Source organism: Aulonocara sp. 'chitande type north' Nkhata Bay, linkage group LG5 (genome assembly GCF_057382095.1).
Source record: "Aulonocara sp. 'chitande type north' Nkhata Bay isolate Kocher_YH1m ecotype deep benthic linkage group LG5, A_spYH_male_GT1.1, whole genome shotgun sequence".
Classification (NCBI taxonomy): Eukaryota; Metazoa; Chordata; class Actinopteri; order Cichliformes; family Cichlidae; genus Aulonocara; species Aulonocara sp. 'chitande type north' Nkhata Bay.
The window spans coordinates 5216241-5237204 of NC_141348.1; the positions used below are offsets into that span (position 1 = coordinate 5216241).

At 43.6% G+C, this 20964-nt stretch overlaps 1 protein-coding gene across 1 annotated transcript; it reads left to right on the forward strand.

The window, feature by feature from the left end:
* Positions 1–1303: 1303 nt before the first annotated feature.
* LOC147329759 (calcium/calmodulin-dependent protein kinase type 1D-like) lies at positions 1304–20527 on the forward strand. Its single transcript, XM_086291062.1, has 13 exons — positions 1304–1461; positions 4614–4714; positions 8249–8374; positions 8503–8577; positions 12148–12286; positions 12459–12582; positions 13887–13962; positions 15558–15670; positions 16950–17028; positions 17576–17663; positions 19270–19622; positions 19898–19979; positions 20066–20527. The coding sequence occupies exons 1-12, from the start codon at positions 1330–1332 to the stop codon at positions 19959–19961; spliced, it is 1470 nt and encodes a 489-aa protein (XP_086147188.1). The 5' UTR covers positions 1304–1329; the 3' UTR covers positions 19962–19979; positions 20066–20527.
* The last annotated feature ends 437 nt before the right edge of the window (positions 20528–20964 follow it).

Here is a 20964-nt window from a genome sequence, read left to right on the forward strand (position 1 = left end):
TGACTTGCCTGACATTACTTGAGACTTGACTTGAGACTTGAGGATAAAGACTTGAGACTTACTTGAGACTTGCAAAACAATGACTTTGGTCCCACCTCTGGCAGAGTGAACGCAGCCTATGAGTTAGCTCTGTGACAGATTAGCGCCCTGCTGTGGGTGGAGCCTGCCTCTTGCTCCATGGCAGCTGCAGTCGTGACCCTGATAAGCAGTGGATGAATGAAGAAACTGGATGCAGTAAATTCAGTAAATTGCATTGGTTTGGGGTAAATAACCAGACATTTACACAAAACATACATATTTGGCTATTATTTCAAACTGCTACGATTTTTGAAAACATTTGTTTTAGGAAATAATACTAATAATAATAATAATAATAATACATTTTATTTGAGGGCACCTTTCAGAAACCCAAGGTCATCTTACAAAAGAACAACATTAATAAAAGGAGCAATAGTCATAAAATACATAAGTTAAAATTGCAGAGCTTGACAACAGATAAAATCAGCACTAAAGCGAATAAGCCAGTTTGAACAGATGTGTTTTGAGCTGTGACTTAAATATGGAAAGAGAGTCAATATTTCTTAGTGCAGGAGGAAGAGAGTCCCAGAGCGAGGAGCAGAGCGACTGAAAGCTCTGCTCCCCACAGTGATGAGACGTGAGGATGGAACAGTAAGATGAACAGCAGATGAGGATCTGAGAGGGCGGGAAACAGTGTTGATCTGGAGCAGCTCACACAAATATGAAGGAGCAGATTTATGGACACACTTGTACGTGAGAAGTACGATTTTAAAGTTTATCCTGGTTTCTACGGGCAACCATGAAGCTGCTGAAGAACTGTTGTAATATGAGCTCTTGACAGAGTAGGAGTTACGACCCGAGCTGCAGAGTTTTGGAGAAGTTGGAGTTTATGAAGGGACCTTTTAAGGAGACCAAATAAGAGGGAATTGCAGTAATCAATGCGGGACGTAATAAGACTATGGACAAGGACGGCAGCAGCATGGGGAGGAAGGAAGGGGCGGAGTCGGTTAATATTACGCAAGAGGAAGTAAGCAGACCGGGTTATGGAATTAATGTGAGACTGGAATGAAAGAGTATTATCAAGTATGACACCCAAACTCTTACCCTGAGGGGAGGGAAGGGTGGGAGAACTTGCCTCCCTGCATTCGTGCACTGTACTGAATAAAACAGGTAAAGTGTGATTTTTCTGGATGCAGCAGTTTCATTCGTTTGGAACTATCACTTTAATTATGCAGTCTCATCATCTTCTCAATCCTGGCGCTGTAATGTAAGCCCCATGGCTCTGTGAATGCAGCACTGTGGAAGAGATGAATGGGGAGGCCCCGCCCCTGCTCAAGAAGAGGAGGAGCCACCAGAAACAGTCGGGTCACCACCGGGATACCTCAACCAACTGCGCACAGGTCCTCTGGCAAATGCTCCGTTTATTTCACGTCTGTGATTAAGGTAAGCGTTCATTTCAGTTATCCTCTCTCTCTGTTTACAAATCGTTTAATAACTGGACAAAAGAATTATCCTGTAAATAGGAAAACAAATGTAACTTTACATTTAATAAAACACTCTTGTCTCCAGCATAGATAATTAGCACTTGTGAAATGTTAAGTTATTGTATGTTATCAAATTTTCCACACAAGAAAACTAATGAAATATACACATGTCATAATTTAACATATGACGTTTAGTATGCACTGCCAATATTCAAGGAAGCTCAGTTTCAAGTCCACATAATAAAACAAGCAGTGTTTGTCAGGGGATATGGCAGGAGTGCAGGAGAAGGCAGGCTGGACGGGGAGATTAAGTAAGCACAGGTATTTATCGCTCTAATCCTCTGCCTTTTTGAATCCTGTGGCCCTGATAAGTAGAAATGGGCTTTGCCAGTGAGAAGTGAGCTCAGGCTTGGACATGCAACTGTTTATGTAACACGGGGGAACTGGGGTGACATCTTAAGGGTTGCAAAGGACTAGATAGGCTTAGGGTTCAGTCCTCCATTCTCCAAAGCATCAGATGTGTATAAACTCTATGTACATCCCCATCCCCAGGCTAAGAAATGAACTTTTCAGACCACTCTCTCATAATCGAGTAGATGTGTTGTTTAAATGTGCATATTTACATGCTGATAATAAAATTTCTCAGTTAGACAAGAACTAGTCAATCTTACCAATATACTATTTCAAAAAGAATAAACAACATATTGAAATAAACCTTTAAACACAAAATAACAGAAACACACCTGGAAGAAGACACAGGACATACACCTGAGTGTCTTAAATAAAATTTGCTGCAGGTAATACAAAGCAGAGAAGGACTGACAAATACACATCACTGACAGACGGCGTGGAGTGGACAGGAGTGGACCCAAAGGCAGACGAACGAAACGTGGAAACAGAACTAGATTGGAACTAAAAGCGTGCCTTTTATTATGGCCGAAAACAAAACATTAACCAAACATGAAAACCAACTAAATGAGAAACTAATCACAAGATCCTAAACTTGGAAAACGAAATAGACGAAAACCAGGAACACTAGAAAATACAAGAACAGTTGAGACTTGGGAAGTTAACAGATGATGAGCAGAGGGAGACACAGCTGACACACATGAACACACACAAAGATGTAGACTGTGACAACAAGAGACGTGGAACACGCAGACATAGGGAGACGGGGCGGGACACAAGGGAGGGACACAGACGACAGAGAGACAAGGACACACACAGAGGACAGAGAGACACAAGGACACACACAGAGGACAGAGGGACAGACGGACACACACAGAGGACAGAGAGACACAAGCACACACAGAGGACAGATGGACAGACGGACACACACACAGAGGAAAGAGGGACAGACGGACACACACAGAGGACAGAGGGACACAAGCACACACAGAGGACAGATGGACAGACGGACACACACACAGAGGACAGCGGGACAGACAGACACACACAGAGGACAGAGGGACACAAGCACACACAGAGGACAGATGGACAGACGGACACACACACAGAGGACAGAGGGACAGACGGACACACACAGAGGACAGAGGGACACAAGCACACACAGAGGACAGAGAGACAGACGGACACACACAGAGGACAGAGGGACAGACGGACACACACAGAGGACAGAGGGACACAAGCACACACAGAGGACAGATGGACAGACGGACACACACAGAGGACAGAGGGACAGACGGACACACACAGAGGACAGAGGGACACAAGCACACACAGAGGACAGAGAGACAAGTACACACACAGAGGACAGAGGGACACAAGGACACACACAGAGGACAGGGACACAAGGACACACAGTGGACAGATGGACAGACGGACGCACACAGAGGACAGACAGACAAGTACACACACAGAGGACAGAGAGACACAAGGACACACACACAGAGGACAGAGACACAAGGACACACACAGAGGACAGACGGACACAAGACACACACAGAGGACAGAGACACAAGGACACACAGAGGACAGACGGACACAAGGACACACAGAGGACAGAGGGATGCAAGGACACACACAAAGAGGACAGAGAGACAAGGACACACACAGAAGACAGAGAGACACAAGGACACACACACAGAGGACAGCGACACAAGGACATACAGAGGACAGACGGACACAAGACACACACAGAGGACAGAGACACAAGGACACACACAGAGGACAGACGGACACAAGGACACACACAGAGGACAGAGGGATGCAAGGACATACACAGAGGACAGACGGACACAAGGACACACACAGAGGACAGAGGGATGCAAGGACACACACAAAGAGGACAGACGGACACAAGGACACACACACAGAGGACAGAGACACAAGGACACACACAAAGAGGACAGACGGACACAAGGACACACACAGAGGACAGAGACACAAGGACACACACAGAGGACAGAGACACAAGGACACACACAGAGGACAGACGAACACAAGACACACACAGAGGACAGAGACACAAGGACACACACAAAGAGGACAGACGGACACAAGGACACACACAGAGGACAGAGACACAAGGACACACACAGAGGACAGACGGACACAAGGACACACACAGAGGACAGAGGGATGCAAGGACACACACAAAGAGGACAGACGGACACAAGGACACACACACAGAGGACAGAGACACAAGGACACACAAAGAGGACAGACGGACACAAGGACACACACAGAGGACAGAGACACAAGGACACACACAGAGGACAGACGGACACAGGGACACACAAGAACTGTCCTTTATACACATAGGTTTCATGTGCTTTGATGCTACAGTGCATCAAATGAAAACGCAGACGTTTGGTATTTTTCCTTTGTATAGCTGAATAAATGAAACCTCACTTACTGTAATGATTTATTTCAGCATCATATCGACTCAAACCTGACTCTGTGTACTGAGGCACAGTGCATCAGTGCACACAGTAACTACAGTCACTTAGTTATATGTAGACACCGGAGTAAACTGGAATGCTGCAAACTTTGGCTCAGCAGCACTTTCACATGTGTTGCGTGGTGTAATGTATAAGTACATGTTTCCACTGTCAGCATGAATAACTGATGTGATTTGTGGTTGTTCAGGAAACTACGGCTAAGATGGGCCAGAAGGAGATTGTTTGCAGCTGGAAGAAAAGCACCAGTAACATCAAGGACGTGTTTGACTTCAAGGGGAAGATGGGCTCGTGAGTACTTTTCACTCATGGTGATGCTTCTGTGTGAGGAACCTCTAAGCCTCCCGGAGCACTCAACACACTTTATGCAACATTCACACAAGCCCTGCTTCTGTGTTTCTAGCTAACTAGCTTTCTAGCTAACATTCTCACATATTCAAAGTATCTTGCCTAGCAGAAGACCTGCTCTATCTGCTGAGCTGCAGGCACCCCAGACTACGGAAGCCGTTTCTGCCACAAAAAAGCATCCATAACTCGAAACTTTGAGTTATCTTTCTCAAAATTTCCGCTTATTAACTTGAAATTTCGAGCTAGCTCTGCCAATCAGTAATCTATGTGAAGACGATATATATTTTCACTTCCTTCTCAGTTGAAAAAGTTCTATATTGTTGTTTAGTAACAGGAGCTAATAAATCCAAAGTTGGTTTTCCACACAAACACATGAACAGAGAATGATGATGTAGGAACTGGTCTGATGTCACCAGTGGAAACAGGCTGAGCCGTGGAGCTGACAGGAGACAGGATGCATTTGCTTTCATTAACCTCTCTCAGGTACATCCCAGTCATGCTCAGGGCTGCAGTGCATGTGTGAACCTGTTACTATTGTACTGTTAGATATGCAGCTTCTGGGTTGGGACATTTGGATTGGCTGTGGCCTTTATGTGTGGAGTGTGTATGTTCCACACACCTGTGTGGGCTTCCTTTTGGTACAAAGGTGAGCATGTTACATTTACTGGTGATTTCAAATTGTCTGTAAGGTTGATAAAGTGTTGAATATGTATGCAGTAAATGAAATGTAACTTTGGTCATCATTAGGACCAGAACAGCGCTATAATGTGCCTCAGTTCCACAGTTCTCTGTGAATAATACACAATGTTAACACAATGTTATGGGAAATGAAAGAAGGTGATCCTTGCTGTGCTGCTGTTACTATCCAGATGGGAGTATGCTGTCTGCAGAATGCAGATAATTGTGTCACCCACTCCCAGATTTGGTGTGCAGAGAGTGAAGACTGTTTTCCCCTTGTTCCACATAGGCCACATCTCTGTATCACCTTCATGTGATCTGAGGGCAACTGGTGGATAGTTGTAAGCTCTGACAGCGCTGCCTCAGTGCAGGAAGCAGGCAGAATGCTTTCCACATGCCCAGTATTTACTGGTTAGGCTGAGGCTACTGTTTCCACACTCTGAAATGGTTACTTCGTAGACAAACCCGAATGGAAAAGTTATAAATGGATACAAGACAGCTGGTTGTAAAGGTTTCTCATACTGTTTAAAAGTGTTTTGGCTGCTAACCTGGGAGATACTGGCAGTGTTGGGAAGGTTACTTTTAAAATGTATTCCGTTACAGAATACAGAATACATGCCCCAAAATGTATTCTGTAACATATTCCGTTACGTTACTCAATGACAGTAACGTATTCTGAATACTTTGGATTGCTTAATATATTATCGTGCTTTTTACAACAACGTGAATGTACTATTGCTGTGTGATTTATTACTATTACTGAAGGTCCGCGACTCCGAACTGTAGTAAAGGGACCTCTGACTAATACGGCGGGGTCCCTGTCGGCTCGTAGCCGAAAAATAGCTTTACTTTGTTGTGTGGGTCAACTTTTCTTGCGAGAGACAGAGAGAGGCGTTGAAAGGCTGCTCCAACAGAACTTATTGTTTCGGAGGAAAACACGAACACGGTGTACAGTCGAGTCTTAACAGCTTACTTACAACTGGGCTCGTCAGGCACTCTTCTTGGCTGCAGTGGTTATTATTATATTTACATGCTTCCAGCTCCCGTTTTTCCTCGATGACAACTCGTACCTTTCCACTCCCCTTTTTCTCCCTCCTCGCGCTCACAGACCCATAACGTGTATGGCAGTCCATTCTCCCTGCAGCACGGACTACACTGCCCATGATGCTACATTCTTTAGAGCTATGCTTGTAGCATTCTGCCTGTTAGCTTAGCACAACAACAACAACAACAACGAAAAGGCGCTCTCTCACCCAGGAAACACACAGTCGCAGAGAGAGAGAGAGCGTCGCCCTGTAACCATGGCAACCGTAACGCTGCCGCCTGGAACAACAGAACGTAGCTGTCAAACAAAACCCAAACAGTCCTGACCCGCGACAAAATGAAACAGGAAAGTACCGCAGTGTAATCCATTTATTTCAACAAAGTAACTGTATTCTAAATACCACCTGTTTAAACGGTAACTGTAACGGAATACAGTTACTCATATTTTGTATTTTAAATACGTAACGGCGGTACATGTATTCCGTTACTCCCCAACACTGGATACTGGCTTCACTAAATCAGTGAAGAGCAGCAACGTATTAAATTAACGTTAGGAGCTGTTTAAGAGCGAGTTAATAAACCCGTCACAGAGTGCATGAGTAAGGCTCCTGTGTGTGAGACGTCAGTCTGAGAACATCCTAGCACTGCTTCATTACAGGATTAAGTGTCTGGCTGCCTACACTTGTGAATGGATGTGCTGAATGTACTTAAAGGCAGGTGTTATGAACAGGCGTCTGTGTGCAGGTCAACACGTGCTGTTCCTCAGGAAATGTAGAGCAGATTTGTTGTACACAAAGTCAAATGAAGTGGTGTTTATACATCATTCTTCTAGCCTCGGTCATCATTCAAAGCACCGCGTTGTATGAGACGTGTTTATTGATTCATACACACACACATTAAACAGTGTTTATCTCATAGCCACAGCGACAGCTGATTTAGAATCAGCAGGTAACAAACATGTTTGGATGGTGGAGCCAGGATAAAAACCACACAGGAAACGCAGGAACGGTTCGAAACCAGAACTTTGCTGCTGTTAAAGTTCAGTCTGGTGGTGGTGGGGGGTTGGCATCAGTGTGAACGTAAGGAGGTAATTGTTGCTTTAATGTTAGTTTCTCAAACATACCACCAGATGGTATTTACTTTACAGTAGGTCAGGGGTGTCCAACCCCAGGCCTGGAGGGCCGGTGTCCTGCAGGTTTGAGATCTCACCCTGGGTCAGCACACCTGATCACATAATTAGTTCATTACCAGACATGTTGAGGTCATTTAGCCACTTAAATCAGCTGTGTTGGATCAAGGACACATCTAAAACCTGCAGGACACCGGCCCTCCAGGCCTGGGGGTGGACACCTGTGCAGTAGATCATTCCTCCACTGTGTCAATTAGTGCTCATCTGAATCGCTTTCTATGAAATGATATGATCGAAGGGTTTTGGTCTTGGATGATGTGCTTGCCACTGTCCTAATTAAACTTAGTATTTCTTTCACCCCTTTGAATTTTACCTGTTAAAAAGCAAACCCAGTATAAATGCTTTCAAATGAGGTAATAAAGAAGTCGTGGAGCTTATGTTTGAGCAGCTAGCCCCTGCTTGTTCCAGGGGTCTGTAGTACTGCTGGATCCATCACCCTGGGAAGATGTTTCTGTAGATCTCTGAGAGGATTGTAAGAACAAACAAAATAAAACTGTTAACCAAGATAAAGTTGTTTCTAGCATTTGATCAGGCTGTCATTAATCCTCTTTGATGTTTTTGCACAGGGGCTCATTTTCAGAGGTTTTCATGGTGAGAGAGAAGAAAACTGGGAAAATGTATGCTCTGAAATGTCTGAAGAAAAAACATCTCGCCCATAGCAACCTAGAAAATGAAATAAATGTGCTGAGGAGGTAACAAACACACACACTTATTCAAATGTGTAATGAATAAAGTCTAGCGGTGACTAGTTCTGCTGCCTAACATGTCAAAGGTTAAAGAGAATAAGAACGAGTTATCCTCCTGTTTCTTACTATTTCAGGATAAAGCACGACAATGTGGTGGGGCTGGAGGATTTCTACGAGAGTCGAACACACTACTACCTGGTCATGCAGCTGTAAGTGGAACTGTTTAGCTGACTTTCTATTAATGTTTACCTTGAAATAATGCAACACTGACAATTATTACTGCAGTATAATCTTACATTAACAATGCGAGTACGCAGTGTGTACAGAACAGTAACAATTCAGCCTTTTTTGCTAAAATAGGCTGAATTATTGTTCAAATTGAATAAATAATATTGGTACAAACTAATATAGCTATGTGTCGTTCCTTCATGCCACCAAGCCTTTAACCCCTTAAAGGCTAAAATGATTTTTTTAAATGGAGTTTATTGAACCATCTGATAACTTGTATTATTACCATTCTTTGCTCATTATTGGCTGTTTTCCAAAATACACCAAGCTGTTATATTTCAAATCAAAAACAAAAAGGTCGGCTTTAATCTTTAATCAAATATCCACATTCTTCTCTTTCCATTTCTATTTGCATTGTTCACAGAACCACTGCGGCTGCTATAAGACAGAGATGTCTTCAGCTGGCAGTTTAATACAGAACATCCAGTTCTCCTTAATGATGTGCTGTTACTCCTTAGGGACCCCCATTCTTTGCTGCCACAACTCGTCAATAAACGGGTCCAAATCCAATATTTTACCACCTTGTATGGATGAGGCGGTTGTAGCAGACCTTTTACTATCTTTACACAAGAAACTTTAAATATTTAGAAATCCGTGTTTCCTCCAAGCTGATAGAGTTGTTCAGCCTTAATTTTATTCTGTTGCATAAGTCGGGAAAAGATGATTTAAACTGCTGGATCAGCCTCTGCATATCACTCTGTGGATGGATGGCAACAGTTAAATGGCTTTCTTAAAATCAATGATCTTATCTCAACAATCCCAGTTGTGCTGGATGCTGTCTCAGCCACCACAGGGCTGGGTACATGCTGGACAAGTCTATCACAGGGCTAACAAACAGAGACAGACACCTACAGCCAGTTTAGAATCACTAATTAACCTGAGCTCACTAACTGCATGTTGAAGGAAGCTGGAGTATGTGGAGAGGATCCACGCAGACATGGGGAGAAGTGCACACAGAAAGGATTTGTACCCAGGACCTTGTTGTTGCGAGGCACTGCTAACCACTGTGACACTGTGCATTCAACGTTACACTTTACAAAACCCCAAATCTCAAGGAGGTCTACAAGCACGAACATAGAGTCAAACACCTTAAAACACATTGTTTACCCTCAGTCCAATTCACTGTGGTTAGAAAGTGAGACGTGCACTTTATCAGCCCATCTATCCACAAACACCACTGCTTTCATTGCTCTACAGCTTCAGCCTCCTCAGACTTCATCATCAACAATAAAACATTAAGCTTCACGTCTTGGAAAAATCAAAGGAATTACTCAGCTTTATTGCTGTGCTAAGGAAACTCATAAACACACAAGAAAAGAAAACTTTGAGCTAAAGAACAGGAAAACATAGAAATGTGGAATCTAGCACCTACAGGTGAACCACAGAACTGCAGAATATGCAGCATGACAATGCAACAACAAGTAGACGGAGACTAAGGACATCAATGCACACAGGGTAACGAGAGGATGTGGGAGCACAGCTGGAACTTATACAGACTAACAGGACAGGAGAAGCAAAAGTGAAGACTGGACAAGAGACTCAAAATAAAACAGAAAGTACAATAAACACAGAGACAAACACTAAGATGCTGGGACAGGACAGAAATAGACATGAGGAGAAGGCCGACTAAACGTGGAACGTGGAGCACCTATAAGGTTTCTGTTGTCATGGTCGACTACCAAGTCTGAGCGACGAAAGCAGAGCAGATGTAGAACCCTGCGTGGCAGGCATGGGTGGAGGCAGAGACCCTCAGATGGCTTGGCTGGAGGCTGGTGATGGTGGCGGAGACCCTCGGAGGACAGAACTGGAGGCTGACGAAGGCGGCAGAGGCAGGGACCCGACACAGACGGAGGTGCCCTGGTACGGGTGGAGCAGGGCCAGACGGCCACACGGTGACCTCTGACCTGGGCAGAGCAGGACCTGAAGGTAAGAGATTACCTCAGGCTCGGGTGGAGCCTGACCAGACAGTGCAGAGACCTCTAGTGGGACAGGACCAGACATTGTGAAGACCTCTGGCAGAGCAGGACAAAGTGGCGTGGAGAGCTGTGGTGGAGCAGGACCAGGTGGCAGCAGTAAAAACTGCTAAATCTTACCAGTCCAAAGAAAACCCAACATTTACACAACTGTGTGCAACTACATTAATACCCGTATCACATCTGGAACATGACCTCTGTCTGTGCAAAGTCTGATGTGAAGTATGTAATACTAGATTACCACGTCTCCTCACAATGTTCATCCCAGGACACCTGCATAATGATCTTCTATTAGATCATTATAGATAATCCCTATGTGCACCTGCATGTGATGGATATGGAAATGGGAATATGCATACACAGAATTCAGCTACGTAGTACTTCACAATCTATTGCTTGCTGCTGCTGCTGCTGCTGGTAAGGTTAATAGTATAATTATAATGCACATATTTTCCCTCAGCCCCCTCTCTGTCTTTCATTCTGTCCTCTTCATGTTTAATGTCTCAGTATGGAGGACTTCTGAATGTAGACATGGTTCCATGAGAGGGGCCTCAGGTCACTCTGCACTACTGAGCCTCACAAAATATCCCCTGAAGTGGACCAGTCATCCACTCATGAACAGGAGGCTGGCCGCATCACCAGCAGCAAAAGGAGAGGCGAAGGAGACGGGATGTCTTCAGTGGCTTGCAGGGGACCAGGCCTGGCACTGGCAAAGAAAGTGACGGGACCACTCAGGTCTCGGTTGGGTGGTGAGGGATCCACAGGCACTGGTGGAGCAGGAACCATGGATTCAGGGCGCTCAGGCACAGACACAGGGGGAGCCATGGACCCTTGAGGCATTCTGGATCTCTCAGCAAAGAAGACAGGTCCCACTGCAGACTGGGGTTGTAACAGTGCTGGGTGGGACCCTCCAGATTGTTAGGACGCACCGGTGTGTGTGTGTTGGGCATTCAGCCAGCTCGGTTTGCGCAAGCTACACCGCAAAATCTCCAGTGTTACATTAACACTGGAGAGTGTCTATATGTGTCCACTCTTTTGAGTGTTAAATGAACACTTTTGACAGTGTTGTATGTTTAAAAGTAACCTAGTCAGTTTTCAAGATTTACAAAGACTAACACTGAGCAGTGCTGATTTTCTAACACTGGAATATTTCTAACATTTTGAGTTATTTTCTAGTGTTAGAAAACCAGCACTGCTCAGTGCTACTTTGGCCTTAGCGGTGCAAGTTTCTCTCCTTGTTTGTTAAACAGAGAACTGGGGAAATGGCAGTACTGTATGCAGTTAGTGAGCACAAGGGTGCTGATTTCAGATGGCTCTGATTCACACAGATGATGGACAAACCTGTCACAGGCACATTTCCTAAATGCTACTCGAAGTCTGTTTGCACAGCGGAACAACATTTTCGGTTATTATATCATTCGATGGACCATGGTCGTCCTTAGTCTACCGTCCTGCAGAAGTTCAGAAGACCTGATTGCCAGACATAAACGCTGATAACTCTTCTTCTGTTTTGTGCAGGGTATCAGGTGGGGAGCTGTTTGATCGCATTTTAGACAAAGGTGTTTATACTGAGAAGGATGCCAGCAAAGTGATCAAACAGGTGCTGCAGGCTGTCAGCTACCTGCATGAAAACAGCATTGTGCATAGGGATCTTAAGGTAAGACTCAAAAGAGCCACCATAACAAAGACAAACATGCTCCCAGTAGCAAAGTGAAAGCCACAGATGTTGACATGTTTGGTAAAATGACTTTAACAGATGTTTAATGAGTGTGTTTGAACATTTTAGGTACGTTTCTGTATTTCATGTCTTGCTTTTCCTGTTCTCTCAGCCTGAAAACCTGCTGTACTATAATACAGATGAGAATGCAAAGATTATGGTGAGTGACTTTGGTCTGTCTAAGACGCTGGAGCATGGAGTGATGTCTACAGCCTGTGGAACACCAGGATATGTTGGTGAGTTAACCATTTCTCTGCATATGTAATAGACTGACATACTTACTGTTTTTCCCTCTGCAGTGATAGACCATTTGTACATTGTTGCTGTGGGAAAGCACCATTTTACTGTACTACAGCTTAATACCACAAACAATTACTTTGGTCAAAATCTCATCACACTGGAGCAAGAAAAAACCCAGTTTTCATAAATCAGACAGTTATTGTGTATGTGCTGAATGACAGTACGTAACCTCCCAGGAGTCACTGGGTGGGGTGCTCCATCGTCCTGCTGAGAGGCTTCAGTGCTCATGTGGGCAGTGACAGCACGAGCTGGAGGGCTCGTTTTGATTTATTGTGAACGTAACGAGCAGGTGGAGCAGCAGGAAGGGAACTCTGGTCAGCTCTGTTGTTTTTTATGTGATATATAAATAAACTGGACTTTGATCTTATTATTATTGAAAATGTCCTGAAATCGATCCATGTAGAGCAGAGTCACAAACCACGGAGGCCCCAGAAAAGTGCAATCAAACGATGAGTTTATTAACAGCCCGGAGAAAACATCAACATATGTCTTCTGACCAAAATACAGGCTGTGGACACTTATACAGCAGTGGGGTACACGCCCCCCCATGGCGTCAATGACAGATTAAAATAGGTTCCAGACATTAGTCACAGTTAATCGTACATCTTGTACATCTTTAATAGCTATAAACAGACATAGAACTTCTCATTTTGATAACACCTTCCATACAAGTAATAATCTTAAGCCCTCAGGGTCTCTGAGGCTAATTATTGACTCTGCTCATCTGTTACCAAGTAGAATAAAATGCAACAGGTCTGCAACAAGAGGCTGGAAACATTTGGGCCTCTGCTCAGGCCTATTCCTAGATTATATGTATTATATGTACTGTAAGCATGCATTGCAGTTATCCTTCTATGTTCCAGTTTCCCTCAGCATGGATCACCTGGACAGTCACGCCAGTGAAGCTTAAGACCCTCAATGAACCGAACATCAACTCAAAATAAGCTCAGATATGCAATGTGTATAAAATACTTCTAACCGTACTTGTAATAAAAGTTAACATAATGGAAGGATCCTCAAATGGACATCTTCAATAAACAGCTGTAATGCAGTATCAATACTGTGAGAAATATTATTAGATGGAATAATGCTGTAAAAGGCAACTTTTTGCCTTTTCTTTTGAACCATATATTAACTTAGCTTTAACACATTAGCTTTAACGAGACTTTTTCTGGAGTGGAAACAGTGTGTTGTTTATAATGGTGCTTATATTGCACGTTGTTTGTCCTGCTTTCTGCAGCTCCGGAGGTTTTGGCCCAGAAACCCTACAGCAAAGCAGTGGATTGCTGGTCAATTGGAGTCATCACTTATATTCTGTAAGTACAGGCCTGCACGTTCATAATAACATGGCTAACTGTATACATGAATATTCACTGATCATTTATGGAGAACTGCGAACATTCATCAGTTATTGATTTTATTCATATTCCAAAAGTCAGAAGTACACTTGTACAATATTAGAGTCACCACATACTGCAGTATTTACTTCCACTGTGTAACTGTGGCTCCAGCAGTAGCTGGAGCTGGAAGGTTGGGCACTGAACACGAAGCTGTGTGCTCCACAGCCCAACAGTGTGAAATATAAATAAGACCAGAAGGATCTGTAAAGCTCATCAACTCATCAAAGACGGGATCAAATGATCTCTGCTGTAAAAGCATCCATACATCATAGAAAATCGATCAAATGTTGATAATTTTAGAAAAACATCAGCTCATTCTGAATTTGGTGGCAGCAACAGGTACCGAAAGGTTGGGCGGGGCCACGTTTACCACCGTGCAGCATCCACACTTTTCATAATGTCTGGGAGCTGAGGAGGGAGTCGTTTGGATTTGGGGAAAGGAATGTCGTCCTCATCTCGTATGTGAACGTAGCTGCTGTCGTGGCTCTTTGTCTGTGCAGAGCCTGCAGAAAGTGTTGTGTGGAGGGGAACGCATCTTCTCTGAGCTTTGGTACAAAGATGGCAGCTGCATTTCCTGATCATGTTCACAGAGAGCTTTAGTTTATGGCGTGGTTCAACAGGTCACATACAGTGACGTGCACGACAGAAGGATGCTGTTTTTAACTACGCACACAGATTTCCCCAGTTTCCTGGAATCGTTTGAGGATATATTGCACTGTTTTTCTTTTCTTTTGTGGCCCTCTACCAACTTCAAGTGAGAAATGTTGCTGCCATCATATTCAATGTATCCATCTCAAATAGCCAGTTTTTGAACTTTTCCAGTTTGCATGAATATTTGTACTGTTTATGAGACTGGGAAAAGCTGCAGTCAGCTGGATGATGGAGCATGCATCAACATATGGTATAACTATATACCATTCATGTTTTATTAATGTGTGCTCACATGAACTTTACAGGAAGCCTGGACTGTTTTCATATTTTCACTAGCCAGTACTCAGACATGTAATGTATCTGTCTCAAATTACAGCTCCTCAGTGAAAGTACTTTTATATTTAATAGTCTGAGACATTTATGCTCAAACGCTGCTTCACAGCTCCGTGTCGATAGTCCATAAAAAGAAGAAAAGTGTTTGATAAATGAAGCTGAAATTTCACAGCCCTCACTATCAATGTTCATATTTTCTGTTGTAACATTTTTATCCAAATCAGAGATGGTTGAGCAGAAGGTGGATTTGAGACCCAACAGTGTCAGTTTAAGCATTTCTTTGTCCTGCTGTGTAAATCAGTGCAGCTTGTTTCACGCTGCTTAACAACATTTCTGTGAATGTGTTTGTGCTGAAAGGCTTTGACCGCTCTGCCCGTTTACTACAGTAGCTGAGGAAACCCAGCAAATTGATGAAACCCGCGTCAGGGCATATTGTATAAATGTCATATAAGCATGACGATGGCTGCTAAAGTAATCCAGAGTTGATCCAAATCGGCGGTATCTGAAAGGCTGTGTGTGTGCTGCAGGCTCTGTGGCTACCCTCCATTCTTTGAAGAAAACGAGAAGCGTTTGTTTTCAAAGATCATGAGAGCTGAGTACGCCTTTCATTCGCCCTTCTGGGATGACATCTCCGAATCAGGTATGCTAACAGCTACACACCACAGTTTTCAGTACTGACCCTCCTCTTTCCTTCATTAGTACTCGATGTAAATAGCTGAGACTGGGTCAGATAAACCACAAGAAATATGACAACCAGTCCTTTTTCTAACACACTTACATTACACTAGGTTGCACTGTTTCACTATCATTTAAAGAGGGAATTATTCATGTGACTGTACAGACTAAGTTCCAAACCTGGCAAAAATCACATGCAGGATCTAAAATCACAGCTTCCCGGGAACATTAGCCTGACACTGATCCATCATGCAGATGTCAGTATGAGAACAGTGCAAATCTTGATCCACCTCGTTTCTTTATATTTGACCTCCAAGGAACCAGACTTTCTTGTCATTTTCGCCCCTCAGCTGTAAAAGTGTCAAGTGTAGACACTCAAGTTTGTGCAATAACTCGGCAATGAGGCAACTTAGGAGCTTCAAACTGATACCACAGGTGTATCTACTAAAAATCTTGGACCAGTTTGAATCTCAGTGACCTTGCAATGAAGGTCAAGGTCAGAGGTCAAGTTTTATGAACATCTAAAAGGAACAGTGAGAAAGCAGACAGACACGCTGACATGACTGGGAAGATAGAAATCCAAACAGACCAGACACGGAGATGCAGGGAGGCAGGAGTACTCCACCCAACAAAAGCCACAGCGGAGTAACACGAGCAAGCAAACATCAGCGTGATCTGTCCTGAATACAGGGAGCAGAGCAGTGATTGTTCCAGCTGTGGTGGCCTTACTTTTGTGAACAAACACAGCATTGCTTATCCTCTTCCTCTTTGAAAAACTCCACTTTGAACTCATAGAATTTACATCGAACAAACAAGCTTTATTAGTCACATACACAATCATGCAGAGTACAACATGCAGTGAAATGTTTTGTGTGTGAGCTGCGGACAGGCTGCAGACGTAGCCGGGCCTTTCCAGGGCTTGGTTTTAGCATGGGCCATCAATCTGCTCCGATCGCTCAGCAACAACAAGGCACTTTCATCCAGGACACTGCTGCTTTTCTACAAGTCAACCTTCTGTGTGAACTCTAGATAATCTTGTTGTGAGAGTCCAATCAATCAGCAGCCGTGTTTGGCACCACCGAGCATCCTCCTGTTTGTGGGTTCACACGTTCTCTTCATATGCAGGTGTTCCTAATGAAGGGCTTTAGATGTGTTTTCGAGAGCTTTAATAAAACTGTGTGTAACATAGAGGAATCATGCTACTGTACGCTGAACTGAACTCTGTCCATATTATGTGTCAACAGCCAAAGAGTTCATCAAGAACATGATGGAGAAAAACCCCACTAAACGCTTCACCACTGAACAGGCACTCAGGCACCCCTGGTTAGTGCTTTGCCTCTTAAATGTCGTAATGTTTTGGACAATGATTACACATTTTAAACCACATAATCAACATGTGACTGAAGATAGCTTTCTGCTTGATTTATGAACAAAAGTATCAGCTGTTTATGAATTACAGTCTTTTTCTGAGAGAGTAATTGGTTAGTTGATATAGAAGCAGCTTCGTGGACACGTGAGAAACTGATCTGGTCTAATATCTGGGGTTCATTCCAAGTCTTCAACTATTTGGTTGTCAGCAGGATGAAAAACCAAAATAAGGGAGATAGCAAACATTGTATGATTGGCCAAATCAACAATCATTCTTAAAAAGAAGGAAAGTTATGGCCAGCTATGCAAGACAAAGGCCTGAAAGACAGAAGACAGACCTCGGTTAAGAGAGAACACATTATGTTTGTTTGTCTTACTACTTTTGAGCCTCGGAGAATGTGGAACAAAGACTAGCTCTATCTGCCCGATGATGGTGTACAGACGCAACATTGTCCAAATACCCAAGAACCTAACTGTACGTCTGCTCATGTTACCCTCGCAGGATTGTTGGAGACACAGCTAGAGACCAGGACATTTATCAGTCTGTGTGTGAACAGTTGGAGAGAAACTTTGCCACATCCAAATGGAAGGTAATGGCTAATCAGGGCTCTAGAGTGCGACCAAATTGGTTGCAAATGCGACCAAATTTTTCAGTGGTGCGACAACAAAAAAATATTTGGTTGCACCTGTGCGACCAAATGTTCGGGTAGCAAAAAAAATAAAAATAAAAAATCTGCAACCTTCCCTGTGGTCAACAACAGACACACATTTTGCCCCTATCGTGGACTAAACCAATCAGAGATAGTCAGGGGCGGGACCTCTCTGATTGGCCGTGGTCCAGTTGAAAGTGCAGGTGGAAGTGGGAGGCGAGTAGCTTGAATAAAGCGATATCAATTCATTAGATCCTGAATCGACTTTTAAACATAACTGTGTTTTGCCAGAAACCATTTCAACAACAACCAAACAGCAGATGAGAGCAGGTACACGGACTCCACACAAAGACGTAAACACAGACCGACGCATCAGGATCAGCTTTGTCTTTCTCGGCTTTCTCACCCGCCGGCCCGTAGACGGACACGCTGTCGGAGCTTGTTCAATACTGAAGAAATTTAAACTTTATATGCAGAACATTGTAGAATATTTTTAAGGTTATCTGCTATAAAAAGTCAGACCAGGAAAATCTCCTTCATGTTTTTCTGTTTTATTCTCAGTTACTTTCACACAAAGGCATCTGCTGTGATGCTCACAATGCTGATGAAGTCAGTGCTGATAAATGATCAGAATTATAATATTTCTGACTGTCTGAGGCTAAGTTGCATCGAATCGGGACTTTGAAAACCGGAATCGAATGGATTGTAGAAATCAGTGATGATACCCAGCCCTAGTGAGCAGCCTAGGCCCGACAGAAGTGGATGTAGCTGTAATAGGAAAAGAACTATTGCTAACTTTTCTGTTAAGGCCTGATCCTTCTGAAATTCATAGCCAGTGCTCTGACACGGTGTCATCAATCTTTGAATGCTGAAAAAGCACAGTGTATCCAGAAAAACACATTATATCAATTATTATAAAATCTGTGTGCGCCTAACTTTTGTACCGGTACGCCCATGGCAAAAAGTTAGTCTAGAGCCCTGCTAATGATTGGAAAGGTGACTACATACGCCACGGGTGTCAAACACCGGGCTGGGGGCCCAGAATTGGCCCAGCAGAGACTCCAGTGCAGCCCATTGGACGACTCTGGAAAATGTGCATAAATTGTAATATTTTCACAAGTTTTACTGCTTTTCCTGTTGATGGAGAATCCCCTTCAACTGCCATTCACATGTATTAACACAAACATGTTAATCCATAAAACATCTGCTATAAGGATTCCATTAAGACATTTTAATATTGATGGAATTCAATATAATTCTATCAATAAGTAGTTCAAATTAAAGAGGATAGAGGAATCCTAAAACAAATGACTTATGCCGTATGAGAAAACAAAAACAGTATGTCTAAACAAACTTGCACTGCGTACCTGTTCCACCTCTATAGACGTACAGACCTAGTAAAGTTTCTGAAATAATGGAATTATGAACATATGTTCATAATTCCAGCAGGAGTTCTCTAAAAGACACTTTTGCTATGCTAGATGTTTTTCTATACAAGATGCAGGCTGCACCAGTAGTAACTGCTCACTTTGTGGATCTCCAACAGCAAGCCTTCAATGCAGCCTCTGTAATCCAGCACATGAAGAAAATGCAGTTGTCCCACAGCGTGCCCTCCACACCCGCCCTCCCCATACCGAACATCAAACCAGAGTCCTCGTCCCAGAACGACTTGGAGCCTGTGAGAAGCTGCCAAGATCAGGCAGACCCCCTTGACCCCAATGGAAACCCTGTCCAGTCTGCTAGTCTTCTCTCCTGGAGTGACTGTGACCTGGAGACAGGACTGTGTCCTTCACTGAGAGCCAGTCAAAGTGAACCAGGAACTCCTCTCAGCACTGAGGAGTCCAGACAAGTTCATACCTTCCATTCAGAGAATGATGCTCTCTTTTTCCAGTCTCAGAGGTAATTAAACTGCTGACCCCTTCCAGCTGCCGTCTGATGTATCAGATAGAGAGAAATAACTAGAATTAGATGGCCAGAGTAAGGAGCAAACATGCTGTTTTAGGCTTTTCCAAACTGCACTACATCTTTGTTTACTTTGCTTCTTTTATGTGTATATTTATACTGTTTCAAATGATGCTTAAATTGGTAAACTGATTATTAAGACCTCCAGAGTGATGCTTTATATAATTTGCCATCCATTAGTTGGCTTTGAATAAATCCTGAGTGTGTTGCAGGCTCGATGCAGTGGCTCCGGGGAAGGACCAGCCGCTTCAGTCTGGTGTGTGCTGCATCATGTGATTTGATGACGAGATGCAGGTAAATGGCCCCGTGTGTATCCACGTTTAAATGTCAGCTGTACTTAACAGCCATAACACCCAAACCCCCTCTCTAATATTGTGCAGGCCTCTTCTTGCTGCCGTAACAGCTCTGACCCATCAGGGCACCGACAAGGAACCTTTGGCGGTGTCCCGTGGCGCCTGGCACATCTCCCGGGTATTTCCTGAGTTGTTCCTGAGCAGTGTCTACAGTGTCCAGAGACCACAGCTGTCTACCAATGCTTTAGAGGGATGTGCTTGATCAGCAAAAATATTTAGGTGGGAGGTACCAAACAAGCAAGTCTGGCTACCTGCCCACTACGTCTGGGTGCAAGCTTTGGGTAACCGTTGGGGCAGTGTCAGGCGACGCGAGGTCGAGAGACTGTCACGCCCACAGTTGAGAACAAAGGTCTTAATATCCAGCCTTATGCGAACACTGATCAGAGTGCTACATAGTGTTTCCCCATTTTAATAATAAAGCATTTTCATTATTCATCAAATATACATTGATATAAGTCAATATACAAATAAAATAAAAAGGAGTAAAAATGACTCTTCTGGTGGCTTACTTTCATGTGTACAGGATCTTTAAACTTGGTAGACTAGCAGGTGACTCCAGGAGTGTGAGAAGAGAACTCTGTCGCCACACCATCATTACACTTGGTTTTCAATGAAAGGTCGTTGAACACAGAACCATTCATATGCGACCTTGCTGATAGTTAACTGGTCTTAATGCTGGTCGTGCATAGGTGTAAACTTTGAGTTTATATGATGGATCACAGAGTGACCTGTGTGTGTGTGGAAGACGACACATCTCAGAGAATATCTGACCTATACTTTGCATGATTTAATAAAAAGAAGTTTAAATAAATGAACAAGCACAGAGTTTGAAAAGGACATATTCCTCTGTATTTGGAGTAAAGGGATTATGTTACAATGCACATCATGTGAGAATGTGCTGAAGGCTAATCTGATTAAAGCAGAAT

Bases quoted from the DNA above. Each gene is read 5' to 3' on its own strand.
- LOC147329759 (XM_086291062.1), top strand. From the start codon at position 1,330: ATGGGGAGGCCCCGCCCCTGCTCAAGAAGAGGAGGAGCCACCAGAAAC. The intron at 4,715-8,248 runs GTGAGTACTTTT...GTTTTTGCACAG, and splicing joins TTCAAGGGGAAGATGGGCTC to GGGCTCATTTTCAGAGGTTT. The intron at 19,623-19,897 runs GTAATTAAACTG...AGTGTGTTGCAG, and splicing joins CTCTTTTTCCAGTCTCAGAG to GCTCGATGCAGTGGCTCCGG.